General features: G+C 36.1%; 1 protein-coding gene across 1 annotated transcript in view; it reads left to right on the top strand.

The window, feature by feature from the left end:
* The window catches only part of cntn5 (contactin 5), a 66,410-nt gene that overhangs the window by 28,894 nt on the left and 19,617 nt on the right, over positions 1-17,899 (top strand). The window contains exons 6-9 of the mRNA XM_015388533.1: positions 5,621-5,748; positions 6,123-6,298; positions 9,701-9,821; positions 12,556-12,714. Of these exons, the coding sequence (XP_015244019.1) occupies positions 5,621-5,748; positions 6,123-6,298; positions 9,701-9,821; positions 12,556-12,714 (584 nt within the window). The remainder of the gene's footprint in view (positions 1-5,620; positions 5,749-6,122; positions 6,299-9,700; positions 9,822-12,555; positions 12,715-17,899) is intronic.

Raw genomic sequence — 17,899 nt, 5'->3', positions numbered from 1 at the left:
TAGACAAAATGGGAAAAAGATATTGGGGTGTGAATATTTTTTTCAAGGTTTTTAAATCTTTCAACTCTGAGAAATTAACTTTCACCATTTAGATGGGATATTGCTGTTACACATGACACATTTTCCTTTATTAACTATCTCAGTAAAGTTAAGATGCCACACAAAGTGCTTTTATCGTCAGACACCAAGATCCTATTTGAGTTTGACGCCTTTAATAGGCTGTCTCTTCCAACTTAAATGTCCCATAGTGAGTTAATGAAGTGGATGACGCCGTGTTTAGAAGAATCACTGTTTAAATCGAGATCAACCTTGTGAAGGGCTGATTGCAATCTCAAATAGCTGAAACAAAGCAGGAGAAGCTGTGCATTCTGAGGTCACAGCCAGGATGACTCCTACAAGGATTTTCTGACACCATCTATAGTAAAGAGTCTATGGTGTTCTTGAAGGAGGGGAGGAATCGAAGCAGCCTCACGTTTATCTGGCATTGACAGCTGTGCTGACTTAATGAAGGTTTGTAATTAACATGGATTTCCGGTAATGTTCAGGGCTTTTTGTGTCTTAAACAGAAGGTATTAATCCCATTAGTTTGAAAGCACGTGGCAGACTCGTTTGAAATAAACAGACCTGCTGTGTTAGACTATGTCTTTTGGAAATTTTTATTGTTATTGCCCAACTTTTAAAAAATCTGCCAAATTTTAATGATGCAGCATTTAAATAATGATTACTCTACATCTGTTTGATTTTTACTCATGCACCCTGCTTTAAATCACTGGATTAGTTTCCAAATGGCAAAGGTTTTCTGTGATATTTAGCTATTTCCTTTATGTTCTCTAAGGTTGGCTTCATTTGCATGTTCTGTATACCCAGCAGTCTCTATCTTGTCCTTTCTGCCTCAGTGTCCTTGTCGGATGTGAATATCCTCCCTAATTTGAAAAATGTCTCCTGGCTGTGGATGGTTTCCTAACTGTCTGCTTGTAGGTAGATTTCGCCCTTATCCCCATGAGTCTCTCACTGCCATTTTAAATCACCTTGCAAGTTAAAAAAGTGCTCTTTTTTTTGCAAGAAAAAGACAAAAAGTGCAAGCAATATCAAGAAAATCCTCTCAATGCCATTGTTAACTGCTGTTGAAACAAATGTTTTGATTTTCCCAACTTTATTAACGTGTCTGAAATCTGAAATTACTTAAATTTAAATCTGATCAGATGAAAAGGGACAATTTTCCATTCAAGTGTCCAGAGGTCCAATAGATGTAGTTTCATACTTATTTCTCAATCATGAATTTCCAAATGTAAATTATTTACACTACAAAAAATAGAAATCTAAATAAGTAATTTTTGTCTTAAAATAGGTGCTGTTTGTCTTGAATTGAGGAGTTAAGTGAGACACTTTGCCAATGGAACAAGACATTTTAGATTTAGAATAAGAAAAAGCAATTGTATTGTCTTATTAAAAGTGCATATTTTCTAATTATCTTATTTTAAGAGTAAAAATACTCATTCCATTGGCAAATCATTCCAATTAACTACTAAAATTAAGGGTAAATATACTTGATTTAGGACATCTGAACTTATTTCTAGATCATTTTTACAGTGTAAACATTTGATCATCCTAATAAATAAGAGAATAATAAAAAAAATGTACTTTTTTAAGGAAGATAGAAACAAATAAATAAATTCTTCTTATAGTCGAACATGAAATAACTCTGTTTCAAATGATTAAATTCCAGCTGACGCTTTGGGAGAAAGAGAATACTTTCCATGAAAGGGACAGGGCAGCCTCATATGTTTGTTACCTCCCTGCCACCAAATGCGAGCAGCCTTGCTGGCTGTAGGAACATTCTGCAACATGTCAGGCATTTAATTCCCCAGCTCTTACAAGTCTAAATAAAATGTTTGCACCGACTTGTTTGTGTCCTTCAGCTGAATTAGGGCCTTCTTATGAATGTAGGAGTGATGTTTGCAAGTTTGTTTTCCTCCTCCTTGTTACACTTGAGCTTTCTTTTGAGAACCGCCTGGTGACATGCATATCAGAGTTTGACAGGTTTTTTTTTCCTCTTTAAATTCACTGAGTGCTTTAACATTTACACTGTGTCACGTGGAGCCCTGATCCTACAAGATGAAAGCACTGTTTATTTAGATTTATGGAAATACTGATGCAGGGGAACAAAGAACCCTCAATGTACTTTATTTCCCATTGTTTGGCATTCTCAGCAAACATTTTACTGATTTTTTTTTTTTTTTTCCCTTTTGATGAGCTTTAAATTATACTGTAATTATTCAAATGGCAGCCCGTTGTGATCCATGAAAGGCGTAAGATCTAATAGAAAGCAGCTTTATTCACTGGAAAGCAGAGAAATGAGTGTTTCTGTGGGGCGTCAAAACCTCAGTGACACTTTACTTTACCCACTGAACCAGTCATTATGTTAAAATCTTTCCTTTAATGCATACCATGTTTATTAATGCTGCAGAGGAAGCTGTTTAGGATTTTTTATTTGTTTTACATTCATTTCCCTGTTAACCATAACTCAAAACCTGTATGGTTAACATTTTATTTGTTTGTTGTTGTTTTTTATACATTTTTAAGATATCTAAATTTAGAGTTACTTTAGATTGATTGGCATAAATAAAATAAGCTGAATGAGTTTCATTAGCTAAATCTCGAATACTCGTGTACAAACACAGCATCTACAATGCAAATAATATATATAACATTTTATTGAATTAATCACAGTTTCATTTGTGTTTTTTTTGTTTGTTTTTTTCTATAAATTAATGTAAGCCAATGTCTTTGTTCTTTGTTGTGTTTTTTTTACAAATAAAAATCAAACCCTGTTCCTAAACAGCCCGGAGATATTTAGTCAGCAGTGTTTTATCTCTTTGTTTCAGTCCAAGGGATGTTATGTGTCAGAGTGTAACATATCTAGTTGGAAATTACAATTTGTGCCAAACCACTGGTTTGCCTTTTATAAAAAGATAAAATGATTACCATCTCTAGTGATACAGAGAAAGCCTCTAGTATCAAATGTTTACTGATACTACAGATTAAAACGCATGTTATTTCCATCAAGCAGTTCAGTGCAAGTCTGTAAACATCGCATCATGTTAACTCGTATTTATGTACCTTTCAGACGTTGAAAATGCACCAGAGCTGTGCACAAAAATGGATTTTTGTTTGTATACAAATGCATTTCTTGTGCTCGAAACCAAAATTTTTCCTTTGATCCATCTGAAGTTGTGTGCAGTGAATAGAAAAAAATGCACAGCGTGACATCTTTGAAATGAAAGGGGAAAGAAAATGCAACAATGACAACAAACCTGTTTTTCTTTGGCAAAACAAAATGCTCCTGCACAGCGTGTATCTGCTCTTATCTGCTTGCTGGACATCCTGTTGCTCTTGTTCCTCTGCCCAGAGATTATCGTCAAGATTAGAATGATGTTTGACTTTAAAATACCTAATAGAAAATAATATACAGGTTTTTAGCTGCTGCTAATCTCTAAAATAATTGCCTGTAATCCTCTCAGAAGACCCATTCTGAATGTTCAACACACATTCCTGTTCCTGTGTCTAATGGCCATATGTTTTCACCTCCAAACAGAACACACCATAATAGTGGAGGGCAGTCTGCTGATATCATTTTGTGCAGAGCAAATCATTTTTTAACAACATTGGCGTGTTGAAAGCTGACATGATCCCTCCAAACAATGCTTGGGCAAATTGGATGTCGGCAAAGTGCATTTAGGAGGGCCAGGAGATGCTGGGTGTTATAGGACCCAATTTGTGCAATACTTGTCCCCATACAGTAATCAGAAATGACACCTCAGACTTTAATACGTTCACCCACTTCTACCTTTACTGTCATCTCTCACATATGTTCTGGTAAAACTCAGTTCAAGACTCACCTGAGAGTGATTTGCCAGTTTATCAGACATCATAAACCCTCTGTTGCCTTTGCCTTGAGGTTTTTCATGGACCCAACGTAAACATCGGAAGCAATTGGATCATCAGAGGGATCACTTTTCATGTGAAAAATGGTTTCTAAGAAGAAAGAAGCTTTCACTGGGAATCAGCAAATCAGTTTTGATCAGTGAGGCATTTGGAAGTGATTTTTATGCAGCAGTTGCAGTTAACAATTTGCAAACATGCCCAAAATTATTTCAATTAAATTCAACATATGAAAAACTCAGAGACAGAAACCTATTGAAAATGTCTCAAATAGCAGGCTTTAAATGAAAATTTATTTAAGTATAATAAGTTTCTTGTAGTAATTCAATGATTCAGTGAAACTGGTAAAGTCTGTCTATTGATTACACATACTTATGTATTTCAAATGCTTAAATCTTGCCCTTCTAAAGAAAAAAGATGTATACAGTACTTGTATTCTTTTCTCCATATGAACACAAGGCTGCATTTTTTCTCAGTCCTACATTCCAGCATCACCAGTCTGTCAAACTCCTGAAGTTTGAAGTCAACATTATTTTCATCGGCCTCATCCCTAATGAAGCTCAAAGGATTAACAGGATTGAGACAGAATGTATGGTGTCGTTGTCCAGTAGCAAACAAATGAAGCTCAACGCTCTCAAAACAGTGGAGATGTTGACTTCAGGAAGGACCCAGTCTTCCTTTTTTGCTTTCGTCTTCTGTGACTCCAGTGAGCTCAGAGTCCTTCTGCTTCCCTGGCAAAACCATCATCCAGGGGCTCAAGAAGGAGCTGCCTATTATCTTATTATCCATTTGTTTAAACATGTCGACTTGTAGGATTCAATTCACTTTATTTATATAGCGCCGATTCACAGCAAATGTCACCTCAAGGCACTTTATAGAGATGATTAAACCAGATCATACAGCCAAACTGATTCAAAGTTTTCTATCTAAGGAAAACCAGTTGATTGCATCGGCTCATTGACTCGAAGGCAATCCCTCAAGCATCCTTGTAGCGACAGTGGAGAGGAAAATTTCCCTTTTCAGAAACCTCTCTTGACTTTTGAACCTATTCATTATTTGTTTATGATGTGTTTTTGTACCATTTATCAAATAAATGTTTCCATTTTTTTTCTTTTGTTTAAACCTAGCAAATAATGTTTCTGACATGCTGGGATATTGTACTGTAAGAACAGTAAGGTTATTGAGCAATGACCTCATGTGGTCCTTGTAGAGGACGTTTGCTGGACAACCTCTAAGCCAACATTCTTTGTCACTTTTCATATTATCTCGGTAACACTAATTTTTCTTTTCTTCTTTTTTATTGGTCAGCTAAAGTATGAGCCCTTAATCTGGGGAAAATTAACATTTTATTCTTTGCATGAAGAATTTCCAACTTTTCCCTCTTGATTGCTGAAATAAGCAAAGTTTTCTATGACATTCTAGTTTATTCACATTTGCCTTTATTTTCCCATTCCCCTTTTCAGCTGTTCATTTATACTTGAGTTTCAGATACTTGCCATTTATATTTTAAATACTTCAGCTGGATTATTTGATCTAATATTATCTCAGAAGGTAGAAGGATTTTTTGTACTTTGAACTCTAAGATGTGACATTTAGCATTATGTCCGAAGTTATTTTGACAAGTGATTTTTGAATTTGATTCCCATACGAATGTTGATTTTAGCCCATTTTTTGATAGGATTACGGTGCTGCGGAACAACACTCTAAAAATTGTGAACTCCAGCCGAGCAGACGAAGGGAACTATGTGTGCCGGGCAGAGAATCAGCTGGGCTCTGCAGAGATGACTGCCATACTCTGGGTAAAAGGTAAGTGATGCCCCAGAGGCATTTATTTTCTGCCAAATTAGCACAAGTCAGCCTTCAGTAAACAGTCCCCAATGTCATTTTACCCCCCACCATTGCATGGGTGCCAGGAAATATATTGTGCCTCATCAGCCGTGAAAAAGGGCTTTTACATTCAAGAATCATATTTCAGGGGCAGGCTTTAACAGCATAACCTTCTCTCTCAGAGATGCAGTGCACATAGTCTAGATGAGAAGCAAGTAGGATATTTTATCCCTAAAAATTGTTACATTTTGGGTTCTAATTTTTCTGGGGCAATTGGATGTGAAAGTGAAAATCCATTGGCTTTCCTTTTGGGGTTTTTCTGTGGTGACAGTGCAGCAGTTTTCTTCTTCCAGAGGCCATGCGTGTGGTGCTGAGCCCAAGCAGAGTGGAGGTGACCGTGGGGGAGAGCGTTGTACTGAGCTGCAAAGCAACACACGACACATCGCTAGAGGTTGCTTTCCAGTGGTTCTTCAACCAGAAACCGATCGACTTTCAGCAAGACGGCAGTCACTTTGAGTACATCCAAACAGTAAGAGCAAAAGTAAGAGAGAGACTCAATCTCGTCTAAGTTTAAACCAAACTTTATCTAAGTCCTGGTCATATGGTAAGATTTAAAATGACTTTCATAAAATTACAATAAATAAAAATGTTAGATATGACAGGTTTGGTCCTTCAGTGTCTGGTTTACAGCTATACGGCAAGCACAACACACCAAACACAAACTTTTACCATTAAGCAATTCAGATATCAAATCGGATATTTCTATAAACTCATCAAATGTGAGTTTGTTATAAATAAATATTAACAAGGCAACAGAATACATTTTGGACAAACTTTAGCTGAGTAAAAAAATATAGTAAGGAAAGTCTTTGGTTAAAACAGTGGAGACAGTCCAATAAGGAGCTATACAAGCTAAAGTAGTGAGTGTTGTGTTTTTTTCTCCTTAAGAAAATCTTTCTGATTGGCTCCAGATCTTATTCAACAGGTTGTGCCCTCTGTACTTGGAGAACAAAGGATATAGAGCCAAGACAATTCAACATGTTGCATATCCACAATTTCACAACACACAGCAGGATTATCTCATAAGATTATCCCAAGAGCCATCATGAGAATTGGGACTTGTCGAAATGTGAAGATGAAGCCAAAATTTGGCATTATTATCTTGCAATCTTAACCAGGCATTGCTTAAGTCAGGCATCCCCAAACTCGGTCCTCAAGGCCCCCTGTCCTGCAGGTTTTAGAGGTTTCTCTGCTTCAGCATAGCTGGTTATAATGATTGCAGTAGACTAAAAGCCTGTTAATCAGCTTTCAATTAAAATCAGCTGTGCTGGAGCAAGGAAACCTCTAAAACCTGCAGGACATGGGGCCTGGCTTAAGTCAACCTGCTGGCTTAAGTCAACCTGCTGTCTTATTTTCTCAGTCTTCCTTTATAAATGTGAAGCTATGAATGTGTTGTATTTCAAGTGGAAAAAAATTTAAGTTTTTTCATTTCATTAATTAACTAATGTTAATTAATGTTATGTATACTTTCATTAAAATATCTATTAACTTTAAGTGTCATATTGTAGTGGATATTTTGGGCCAAATCGCTTTTATTAAAGAGATTATAGAGCTTTGAATTATTTTTCCTTAAAGTATTTTTTGGTAAAAGTTGATATAATCAATGTCAAATATGTTTATATAATAGAGGCATCTGAGTTGTTTTCTATTGATGAGCAAATACTAAATTATTTTAAAAATATAATTGGTAGTAACAAAAGCATTTGATCTATAAATCTGACTATATGCTATAAGTTTGAGATTGACATCTAGGCTTCAATGTGGCAAATGTTGCTTGCATGTCATGGGGTGATGAGCGTATCTCTAACCCCCAAAACATGTCTTCCACATGTCAAGAACTGAGGAAACGGTCTCTTACCTCCGAGCCCAAGGGGGTAGCAGGGTGCTGGACAGGCTAAAAAAGAAACCAAGCAAGAGCTGAGAGCAGCAGCAGACAGTTAGCAACAACACATGAAATATATAAAGTAGCAGAAGATTTTGAAGCTTTGAAGGCCAAATTATTAAGTTATGCTTGAATTATTCTCCAGAGTTTGAGAAAGATCTTAAGGAGCAGCAGGAAAACTTCAGTTTACCCTGAACTACTTCGCTGTCATTGCATTATATTAAGTTGTTAAAGATGTTCTTCAGCTTGCTACGTATCTGTTTTTTTTATCATAGTCAAATTTGTTGCTTTAATCTCCACTTGTTCTTGCTTTGAACAAAACTTATATTTCTGCACCCAAGTGCCAGAACCTATCTGACCAGAATATATAGAAGATTAATAGAGATTTCTGCTTTTTGGTTTTATGGTTTTAAATAGCTATCTGTGCTCCACGGGGGGGCACGCATCGACACAGATCTAAACAAGCAAAAATCAGGGGTAACTTAAGAGGCACAGCAGTAATCATAAAGTGCATATCAAGCCATAATACCACTAATCAGTAGTGCTTTTGCAATCTAGGTATCAAAACACATGAGTAATTCTTCATTTCGGTGTGTTGACTTTTATTAGAAATCAAGGTTTTTTCTGCAGTTCAGACACTGCTAAATGTTACCTTCTACAAACACCAGCATACAGTAAATGTCATATTTTAGTCCAGGCTGTGGATGCATGATATATCTAATTCATATGAAGGAAATCTAATTGAAAAAGTGTATAGCCTAACAACAGATACCCCAGACAGACAGTTAGGAAGGTCATAGGAGTTGGATGATGTAATAAAAACAAAATGGTGTGTTATAATGCTATTTATAGCAGCAAGACTACTTGTAAAAATATTCCCAGTTTCAATGAAGTTTCTTGAAGACAGCTGTACAATAAAAATACAGACAGAATCAGGCTTATCTCTTTAAAAGCATTTAAATCAAAGCTTCTACTTTTAAAAGTATAGCATGTTACAGCACCTAAACTCCTAGACGATTTGTGGCAAACTGCTTAAAAACTTGTTAAGATTTTCCTTTAAACTGTGGCTTTCCTCTAACTACTCTTAAAAGTATGACTGCAAAGGGGTCTACTGTAAATTAAAAGCCACAATCAGCTTATTTCAACGATCCAATCTGAATAAAATACACTCCTGTAGGTTTTATGTGACAAATGTCCAAAGTTCAAGAGGCAGACAGTGTTTTAAAGAGAGCTGTATTATTTTTTAACAAAAACAATTAAAATATGAAGCTTTTTTTAAAATAAAATGAAAGCCTTAGTGTGCACTGTGCAAGATCTTTAAAGATAAGGAGCTCTTATAACATATTTAACAACACATTTGAAATATAGATATATCAACCTTTTTTTCTATCAAAATGTCTGACCTTTTTTTTTTTTACTTCTCTCAGCCTTTAAATAGTTATTATACAGATTTTTGTTGACCAATATTTCGATTTCATCATTCAAATTTGTTTTATATGTATAAAATATGCAAACACATGGAGATTTATTCACCAGTTAATTGAAATATCAAACACAGATTAAAAGCAAAAAGTCAAGTGTAAGTCACTGTTTCTTTATTAATAGTTCAGAAATGACCGATATCCTGCGCTCGCCTCAGCCACAACTGTGCACTAGAGAGAAGGTATTTGCAGTGACAATCCTTCACAGGGCACAACAGAGGCTAGGCTGGAGCATGGTTTGTAATTTTAATCAGGTTTCGTGCTAAACAGCTGCCTGTAGACCTTGGATTATGCCCAGTCTTGCCTGAGGCTTTTCTCATTTCAGCAGCGGGAAAATACTAGTAGCTGAAGAATGTAGCACCAGGAAAGCACCTGAATTAAACAGGAATCTCTCAAGCCACATGAGCCTCTACAAGATGTAATGAAATCACACGTCTCGTGTCACGCACATTTAGGCTTACTTTATTCCTGATTTTTTTATTTTTTTATATACTTTCCCAAATTACAGCAGACTTCAACGGTGGATCTGATGATTAGGAGCATTTTGCTGAAGCATGCTGGGAAGTATGGATGCAGAGCCCAGACCAGCGCTGATACAGTATTTGCAGAGGCAGAACTTCTTGTACGAGGTAAGCTTGTTATATTTTGCTGCAGCAGTGAACTATGATGCTATGTACTCTTCATATGAAATCCAGAAACCCTGCTTGAGAAGATTCAAAACTGGAAAAACTAGACTCATTTCAAGACCAATTACTTATGTGTTATAAGTGAATTAACTAACGTACTTAATTTTGAAATAAAAGAAAAAGAATATTGAATTTTTACATTTTTTAAAGAAATAGTCTGTCCTTTCTTTCTACTTTGCAATTATATAGTTCCATGTTTGTCATTAACATGGAATCCAGTTTAAAAAAACAAGCGTGAGGAACAGTGGTATTTAAGTTCTTGTTCAATGGATTGTTCTTGTGTCTCAGAAGTCTTGTAAACTTTGCTAAATAGTCCCTCTGTTCTGTCAAGTTTTAATGATGCAGAAGCAGCATGTGAAAGGATGGTTGATTTTATTGTGGAAGTGAGATTTCAGTCATTATGAGGACAATTGCAAATTAACGTTGGTGGTATTTAGGCCCTGACTTTGATTGTGTAGATTAATTTTATATTCAGATTGCCTGACAGCTTGAACAAGTTTAGCGCCTCTCTGTTAGATAGTTAGCTTTTACTGTCTGATGCAAAACAGCTTTTTGTAAATGTTGTGGAAAAGGTTTTTATTTGTTTTCTCTGCAGGGTAGAACATTTGATCATTTAAAAAAATGATAGTCACAGGCTCAAAGGTAAAATATAATTTTAGTAGTAATGAGAAACATAGCACTAATATTTCTAAATCTTCTTCTTCTGAAAAACAAAAGGTTTTCAGAGTTATTTGTTTTTTGTTTTTACCAAGAATGCTTGGTCCTGGTTTAAATTGCTAGTCAGAAGTTAATATAAACTCTTCATCAGGATTGATGCGATAATAATTTATGGTTGTAAATATGGTACCTGAACTGATGTTTGATTAACTGAATTGTATGTCAGCTAAAGGTGGAAAAAAACAAACACTTTATTTATATAGCACAATTTCAATAAACACAAGGTTTCCAAATTGCTGCACAAAAAGATGAAATAAATAAAAATAAATACAAGTAAATAAAATAAAAGCACTGCCCGCACAGGATAAAAATATGGACGTATATACATAAAATCAATGCTCTACATGGTGTCAAAAGCCAAAGAAAAGAGGTGGGTTTTAAGAAGAGTTTTAAAATGAGACAGAGAGGTGGCCTGTCTAATGTGCAGTGGCAATCCATTCCATTATGTACTGAAAAAACAAAAATTTTATATATTTTACACTTTAAAAATCACTGAAGTAGATGATGTATCATGATATAACCCTGGTGAAGGACCAGTTCAAGGGCACAATTAAAGGCCCCAATGTTCATAACCCTGATAAGTTTATGTAAACTCCTTACTGTGGCTCTATTCATGGCTCAAAGCTGCACTGATATATTTTCACCATTTAAGCCCTTACAAATCAAAAATGTTGTGAAAAAAGAGACTGTCATTCATTTAATGTTCTGGCAGCCAGAATCTGAACAAAAAACCTGATGATTACAGCAATCGTACACTGCATGCACTGAAACTACCCAGCTGTCAGGTCATATATTGATATTTGTGTGTCCATTCAGAGGCCCTGATCCACTTTAGAGGGATGAGCCAGTATAAAGAGTTGTTTTAGACAGCAGCTGAAGTCGAGGAGAAAGTCAGTAAGGAGCAATTTGAGTGAGAATGTGTTTAAGTGAGGAGAATATATTAGTTGTTCTTTTTTTAAATCGATTGTAAGGCTTGAACAGCCTGAATCTATTTCTTAGCACAATAAAAGTAAGCAAGGATTCTTAAAATTATAGACATTAGTTTTACCATCTCAGCTATGGAAGAAGTTTGCCATAGTTTTTTTTTCACTCCATCTGAAATTTAAAAAAAGAAACTAATAGAAACTGAACACAGATTGAAAAAAAATATACATAGTATGCCTTTAACCTGAAGTAAACTTTGGACATAATGTCTAAATTAACTTAGTTTCTTAAGAAGCAGGGTACCAATTAACAGACTATTAACGTGGGGTGCAATAATACTTCAAACTCTGATTGGACACAATCCTGTTAACAAGAAGAATAATCCATACATTTTCAGCAAAAAATTTTCCCAATTCTTTTTCTTAAGGTTTGCGAATCACAAACCATTTTAAAGAATTGGTACTTGAACTGTAAAACATGATATATTCAGTATTTTTGATTTTTTTTTCACAGCTGTTACAGCTCACAAGCTCTTTTGTTAAGATCTGTAAAAAACAATTCCAATACAACCTACTTCTAAACATTTGCTTCTATAGACAAGCTGCAATCATAAAGCACCTGCATCAGTTTTATTTTTTTAAGGTTCAAAATTCAGACTCTACTTTTATTGCAGCCGCCTTATAGGAACCGTTAAAGGGCACGTTATACTGATTCTTACTAAGGATGTCACCTGCCAGCTTTCCTTTTACATCTGTTCGCCCTGGAGTCCTTCGATGTTCACAACACTTACAGATTGCTTTTACCTCAGAGGGCTGAAGTGAACATATGTTCAGCTGTATTGAAATGCAGTTTTCTATCACAGTCTCATTCACTGCAATTGCCTCAAAAAATGCTGTCAGAATCCTATAAGCACTTTCGAACAGAAGCTGATTGATTTTTTTTTTTCGTCCTTATGTCCCTACATTTTCTAGATGTTTGTTTAGAGGCACAGATGTCTCCAGCTATAATTTAATCTCCTCTTTATTTCGCCTACCAGGTCCTCCTGGACCCCCTGGAGTGGTTATTGTGGAGGAGATCACAGATGCAACTGCCACCTTGTCCTGGACTCGTGGCCTTGACAACCACAGCCCTATCAGCACCTATAATTTACAAGCTCGGAGCCCCTTTTCGTTGGGGTGGCAAACTGTCAAAACAGGTAATCGATAAGGAGGAAATACCTGCCTCTGGATATAAAAACTGAATGTGTGCTCATAAAATTGGACCTTAATCCTCCTTAAAGTCATAAATGAAAATAAGCTCAACTAAATCATGGGTAGTTATAATGAATCTCATAATTATAGTGCTTTGAATCCTAATTTATTCTTTTATTTTTCCCATTTTTGTTAACAAATAATGACTTTGAATCAATATTTGTTGACTGTATTATTCTGTTGGCCATTGCTTGTGTTAAATCTATCCTGCAAGCCGATGTACTGATGGCCACAGATGCAGCTTAATACATTTGAATATAACCAAAAGGTTACATTTAATTTTTTTATTAATATTAAAAAGTTGAGTTTTAAATGTAAGGCTTCATTTCTGTTAACTTTAAAGATTATGACTTACAGTAGATGCACATGCAAACGTGGGCTTCTTTCAAAGTCTATAATATCAATTAAGACCAATTAAAAGAGTAATCTTTTATACTGTACAGTAAAAATGTAATACCTGGTCCTGGATTTTTTTGCATTAATAGTTGTATTAATTCGCCATGCAATGGAGGCGTTCAGCCGATGTTGAGAGGAATCTCCCATAAACAAATCTTTACATCTCACTTTTTTATAAACCTGTTTCAGTCCCTTTTTTATGGTTGTTTGTGTTACTTAAAAACGAGGGTCTGCACTTGGAACAGCCAGGTTTTCTAGCCGTGTTTTTGTTGCTTCCTTTATTTAAGGTAATAGAGGTTAACATATGCATGAATTTAGCATTTTTAAGATTTTATAATGACTTTTTCATATTATTTTCTTTTTTCTGATCTAATTCATAACTGCTATTTTCTTTGTAACTAGACTATCTCTGGCTGCTTTGTGCCCTATGCAATGAAACCCCTCTATGGCTTTAAAAAAGGCCTATTAAATCTGAACTATTTCATGAACGTTTATGGTCAATAGTACATTTTTTACCTCCATATGGCTTCAACTTGTTTTGTCAGTAATCTGTCTGAGAAGTTCAATTTTCTTTTTTTTTACTTAGTGGTTAAACCCTGCCGTTGTTCCCAAGAGTTTAGTGAAATGTAGCGAGTCTGCTTTAAATGTCAGTGGTGGAAATTGTATCGTGTGTCAGAGCAGCACTTATGGAGAAATTAACCTTTTGGACTTGAATTATAAGACTTATCCGTTCATTTAATGTTGCACTTTCAGATCTTTGAAAGAAATGAGATTCCCTTTTTTGTAACTTTACAGAATAACCATGAGTTATTATCCTTTGACTGATGGATGAGAGCTCGCTAAGCGTTGTGTGTAATCTGTCTTAATATGCCATGTGATAATAATAGTGGAGACTAAGGTGTGATAATGATACATCCCTACAGATATATTAATCATACTTTGTATACACTCCTCTCAAATCGTGTCTGTTCAACTACATTTAATTCAATGAAGCCCAATTAGGAGGCAGTGATATATTTCCAGTGTTGAACTTGTTCAGATTAGCATAGCAGGGATTGCATTTTAGCCCTCACTCCTTGCACACAAAGCTATCAGCTTATGTTTGAGAAGCCGCTTGCTTGACAGAGGGGTCTCATTGTTGGCTGTTCTGGGCGATAAGAGCATAAGCTGCACTGCTTCAGCGACCTTTAGTTCATTTGCGACATGGATAGGGTTTTTGTTAACATTTGGTTTTTTTAGTACAAGATCAGTGTGGAGAATGCTTTTTTTTTTATAGAATTTAAGAAATAGATTAAAAGTTCATTTTAATTTCAAAGTTTTAATTTTATTTTCAGTAGCAGATAGTGAATTATAATGTTGTTAAGTCCTTCAAAGCATCTGAAATGATTGACTGTGTAATGACTGCTACTTCTTTATGTACTCCGATGCTGCAATTAAGCAGTTTTTCATGCATCAAAATGTCAGATTTTAAGTGCTAAGTAAATTCTGTATCACCACCACCTGGCGTTAAAATATGCCAAGTAACAGCGAATCTGTGGAGGTGATTAAAAACTGTGCAGTCAGTTAGAACAAAGACAATAGATGTGTTTTTGGCTCCCTGGGTGTATAATGTCAAAATGTCAATTTTTCTCTTTTTTTTTTCAAAGAAAATGTCACGTTTTTGCAAACAGGTGTAGAACTTTTGTAGATCCCTAACAGGTCTTCCACATCCACTTTCACAAGTGTTTCAGAAAAAGAAGTAGGCCGTCATTATCATTGACATTCCAAGACCCATTACCATAAGTCTCAGGTGTTGAAAAGTACACCTACTGTATACCCAAGTCCAAATCATGTTGTTGTTCTATATCTTCAGCTCATTCAGTTCAACATGGTTATTTAATTCCTTTCTTTAGTTGTGTTCAAAAGAAAATTAATTTAATTTTAAAAAGACACATTGAACATTTTTTAGGGCTACAAATGTATACAGGACTGTCTCAGAAAATTAGAATATTGTGATAAAGTTCTTTATTTTCTGTAATGCAATTAAAAACCATGAAATGTCATACATTCTGGATTCATTACAAATCAACTGAAATATCGCAAGCCTTTTATTGTTTTAATATCGCTGATTATGGTTTACAGCTTAAGAAACCCAAATATCCTATCTCAAAATATTAGAATATCGTGAAAAAGTATACTAGTAGGCTATTTAACTAATCACTTGAATCGTCTAATTAACTCGAAACACCTGCAAGGGTTTCCTGAGCCTTGAAAAACACTCAGCTTGGTTCAGTGAACTAAATCACAAGTATGGGGAAGACTGCTGATCTGACTGCTGTCCAGAAGACCATCACTGACATCCTCTATCAGGATTATAAGACACAAAAAGAAATTTCTCAAAGAGCAGGCTGTTCACAGAGTGCAGTTTCAAAGCACATTCACAAATAGTGTGTTGGAAGGGGGGAAATGTGGCAGGAAACGCTGCACAACCAAGAGAGGTGACCACAGCCTTAACAGCATTGTGATGAAGAGCCGCTTCCAGAATGTGGGGGAGCTTCAAAGACAGTGGACTGAAGCTGGAGTCCAGGTATCAAAAGCCACTGTTCACAGACGTGTCCGGGAAATGGGCTACAATAGCCGTATTCCCATGGTCAAGCCACTTCTGAACTCAAGACAACGGAAGAAGCGTCTGACTTGGGCTATGGAAAATAAGCACTGGACAGTTGCAGAGTGGTCCAAAGTCCTCTTTTTAGACGAAAGCAAGTTTTGTATTGTCATTTAGTAGTCAAGGCTCCAGAGTCTGGAGAAAAGCTGGAGAGGCGCAAAATCCAAGTTGCTTGAAATCCAGTGTGAAGTTCCCATAGTGAGCGATGGTTTGGGGAGCCATGTCAGCTGCTGGTGTTGGTTCAGTGTGTTTCATCAAGTCCAGAGTAAATGCAGCTGTGTACCAAGAGATTTTAGAGCACTACATGGTTCCATCTGCTGAAAAGCTCTATGGAGATGATGCCTTTTTTGCTGTTGTTCTGTAAAACATTGCATCAATATTTAGTTTTGCATATAAACATTCTGCAAGTTTTCATGTTTAAAACAACGGCTTTTTAATCAGTACATTAACGTAAAAAAACCGAATGGGCTGTATCCTGTATCAGATATTTTCAGTACAGTACCCTTACACAATTCAAAGCACTCTAGTATCCATGTGCAGCTTTCTGTCAATCCAGACATTGCATGAGTTTGAAAATCCCATCTCGCTAGCTTGACCATTTCAAGCCCTGCCTAACAACTCTAGGTATTTCTCATTGATTTACAGCTGCTGCATCAGTCCCTTGTCATGTGTCAGTCTTACTGTTCTACCTCACCACTATGTATTTGTGGTTTGAAAACATTATTTTCACTTCTATTCAGTGTAAGATAATCAAGTTCCGGTGACCAGTCTAAGCATGTTAGATTTTAAAAAGCACTGAAATATCTCCCTAATTTACTGCTATAAAAGAATCTACCAATCAGATACCTCCTTCGATGGCATTAGAGTGGCTAGTTTTTTTTACAGAACTTGCTAATTTTCCTCTAACCAGATATAATTAAAGCAACAGAAATCCTACCTGGTTACAGCTGATAAATTCCCAACACCACCGCCATCATTGGCTCATGCCACTCTGTAAATGGCATGAGGCACGAGTGGTTCCCTGGATAGTGTACGATGTCATAATTGCTCTTAAGTAAAAAGCAATTACTCTCGTTAGAGCATGTTTTTGTTGTGATGACTAGAAGAGCCCTTAACCTGGCACAAGCCAGACTGAAGGGTGTAGTTCAACTTGAATTGTACACAGCATCCATCTAGAAAGGCTCCTGTGGAAAGTGTTTCCAAAAGGGAGGGACATTTAGAACTATTTGTCAAACTGATTAGGTAAATTCCCAAGTGGCACCAGCCTCCCATGTTGAGCTTTTAGCCAATCACAGCAGCAGAAGCAGCTGTGAAGTATCACATTCTTGATTTGTTTCACAACTAGCAGAGTTACCTGATAAATGATAATCTTACCAAATCTCCTCAGGGGGAACACACAAACATATTTCTCACCCACAAAGACACAAATCATGTCCTCTTTCCCGTGAACATTCTGGTCTTTGAGGACCACAATGTTCACATTCTGGATAAAGAAAATAGGTGGTTTGAGGGGGGCGTGAAGGAAGCCATCTATGTTAAGAGAGAAAAACCAACTTTAAACAGAGGTGGTGGACTCAGATTCCAGCTTCCAAAAACATACAATTCAGTCATAGACATGATCCCTTCCAGATATCACCACACCCCCCATCCCATCACAGAGGAACGAAGTACCTACCCGCTCCAACCTTCAGAATCATAGACAGGTTTCAGATATTACAGGCTAACAATGGAACCAAACGACCCATTCATCTGTTACCATTTGCATGTTTCCAAGCGATACAAGGCTTTGTCTATATAAGACTCAAACTCACTGCGGATCCAGACTTTTGAATTGAGAAAGCTTCCTGGAGAGGTGGCGAAACGTCTTCAAATCTTGGAAACCAAGTCCAGTGGATATTTTTTGAACTTTTACGGAATGTCCTTTTTCTCATTTTTCAAAAAAAGAAAAAGAGTCTATTCAACCTGACACCTTCACAGCAATGTTTGTTTTGCATTTTATTGGTTCGAGTTTAGGATTTTTCAAATCTTGTGACAATACATCTTGTTTGCAAAGTACAAAAGGCATCACTGCAAAAAACATCTAAAAATAA

This window comes from Cyprinodon variegatus, unplaced genomic scaffold (assembly GCF_000732505.1).
Source record: "Cyprinodon variegatus isolate N-32 unplaced genomic scaffold, C_variegatus-1.0 Scaffold427, whole genome shotgun sequence".
NCBI classification, from domain to species: domain Eukaryota; kingdom Metazoa; phylum Chordata; class Actinopteri; order Cyprinodontiformes; family Cyprinodontidae; genus Cyprinodon; species Cyprinodon variegatus.
Note: the sequence above shows the minus strand (reverse complement) of the source record. Positions and strands in the feature narration are given on the sequence as shown.